This window comes from Nannospalax galili, unplaced genomic scaffold, assembly GCF_000622305.1.
Source record: "Nannospalax galili isolate Female #2095 unplaced genomic scaffold, S.galili_v1.0 scaffold945, whole genome shotgun sequence".
NCBI lineage: Eukaryota > Metazoa > Chordata > Mammalia > Rodentia > Spalacidae > Nannospalax > Nannospalax galili.
In genome coordinates this window covers 29016-31068 of record NW_008352650.1, presented here as the reverse complement: position 1 = coordinate 31068, position 2053 = coordinate 29016, and the positions used below count along the sequence as shown (strand labels likewise).

General features: G+C 48.6%; 1 protein-coding gene across 1 annotated transcript in view; it reads right to left on the bottom strand.

Annotated features, from left to right (window-relative positions):
* Window positions 1-634: 634 nt before the first annotated feature.
* The window catches only part of Birc5 (baculoviral IAP repeat containing 5), a 12740-nt gene continuing 11321 nt past the window's right edge, over window positions 635-2053 (bottom strand). Inside the window, exon 5 of the mRNA XM_008849639.2 lies at window positions 635-1271. Coding sequence (XP_008847861.1) covers window positions 1182-1271 — 90 coding nt within the window. The 3' untranslated portion in view covers window positions 635-1181. The remainder of the gene's footprint in view (window positions 1272-2053) is intronic.

The window sequence follows — 2053 nt, the reverse complement described above, 5'->3', positions numbered from 1 at the left end:
ACATTGCAAAACACTAGGAACTGGGGCTTTGTCTCCATCTCCCCTGCAACCCCTCACCCCCCATCATTACACAAAAGTCAAAAACAAGGAAGAGAGCAAAGCCAGGGGAGGCAGCATGGTCGAGAGATGAGGAGCCATGTCAGCTGCCAAGACCACAGGAAAGTGCTGAGGTAGACAGGCACTGAGCCAGGCAGGGCCCACACAGCTCTTCCACTACTCAAATTCTGCAGCGCTCATGCTGCATTGAAACAAAACTGCCGCTGAGGTCATGGCCTTGTGAGATAAAAGGGGAGCACTAGAGCAGCACACAGCAGCAATCTCAGCACCTGGTAAGTGGGGCAGCAGGATTAGGAGTTCCAGGCCAGCCTGGGCTGCATGAGACCTTGTCCCAAAAAACCCAACCAGGACTGGAGATGGCTCAGAGGTTAAGACCACTTGCTGCTCTTAGAAGACGGAGTAGAGTTCCTAACACCCATGTGGCAGCTCATAGCTAACTCCAGTTCCAGGGAATCCAGTGCTCTCTTCTGGTCTCCACAGGCTCACATACATACACATGAATAAAATGTTTTTTCAATCTCAGAAACAAAGCAAAGCCAACCAAACCAGTTTACCCAAGACAGAAAGGACTTCAAGCCCCTTTAAAGTGATTTTATCCCATTGCTCTGCGTTAGGGAGACTCACATTAGAAAGACAGGTGGATCAGTGTCCAACGTGAGTAACAACATGGCCACTAAGCAGGGGGCACATCAGCTCTTCAGAGTATTGCAAACATGAAGACCAGAAACTACATGGACACCCCCACACCCCCAAGTCAGGTCCTGTCATAGGGACACTGCCCTCCTCCCTCTGCCCAAGTCCAGGACTCAACAGAGCAAAGCCATGGGGGAGAGGGGTGCACGACAGAGAGACAGAGAGAGGTGACCAATGTGACAAACAGCACAAGAGAAAGAAAGGGGAGCGGGGAAGGAGGGAAGATAGAGGCGTCCACTGTGACCAACAGCACCAGCCACACAGACTGGGGCCGCTTTCAAGCAAAAACAAAAATAATGCTAAATATCCACTTTCAAAATACTGGCGTTTTCCTTCCCTAATATACTACTGGAGGTCACACAGGAGGGGTAGGAAAGCAGGAAGGTGGCTTGGATGTGGAACGTCACTGGAGACCAGGCCTCAGCAAGGGCTCACTCCAAGGCAGCCAGCTGCTCAATGGCATGGCGGACTTTCTTCGCAGTTTCTTCAAATTCTTTCTGCTTGCTGTTGGTTTCCTTTGCCTGGAAATAATGAACAGACACATGAGGGTGGGATGTGGCTCTGGGGTAGCTCCATCTCCAGTAATTATTACAGTTCCTGACTTCACCCCACCGGGAGTTGAGCCCAGGGTCCCAACATGACAGGGAGATCATCTGCCGCGCTGCCCCCAGCTCCTTCTTCTTTTGATTTTGCTTTTTTATTTTTTATGAGTGTTTTGGCTGCATGGATGTAAGTGCACCACATGTATGCGATGCCCATGGAGGCCAGAAGACAGTATTGGATCCCCGGGAACTGGAGTTACAGGTGGTTGTTTCCTGCCATGTGGGTGCTGAGATTCGAACCCAGGTCCTCTGCAAGAGCAGCTAGAGCTCTTAACTGCTGAGCCATCTCTCCAGTCCCTATTTTGTTTTGGGTTTTTGTTTGTTTGTTTGTTTGTTTTGGTCTTTTTGAGACAGGGTCTCCCTGTAGCCCCAGCGGACTTGGAACTCACTATGTAGTATAATTAAAAAAAAAAATTATTATTTTTTATTTTACATCAATGTGTGTATTGCCTGCATGTAGGTAAGTGCACCGATGTCGTGCAATGCCCGCAGAGGACAGACGAGGCTGTTGGATCCCTGGAACTGGAGTTATGGACAGTTGTTAGCTGCCGTGTGGGTGCTGGGATTTGAACCCAGGTCTTCTACAAGAACAGTGTTCTTAACTGCTGAGCCATCTCTCCAGAGCCAAGTTTTGATTTTTTTTTTAAATTTTATTTATTATTTTTATTTTATGTGTATGAGTGTATTGCCTGCATGTAGGT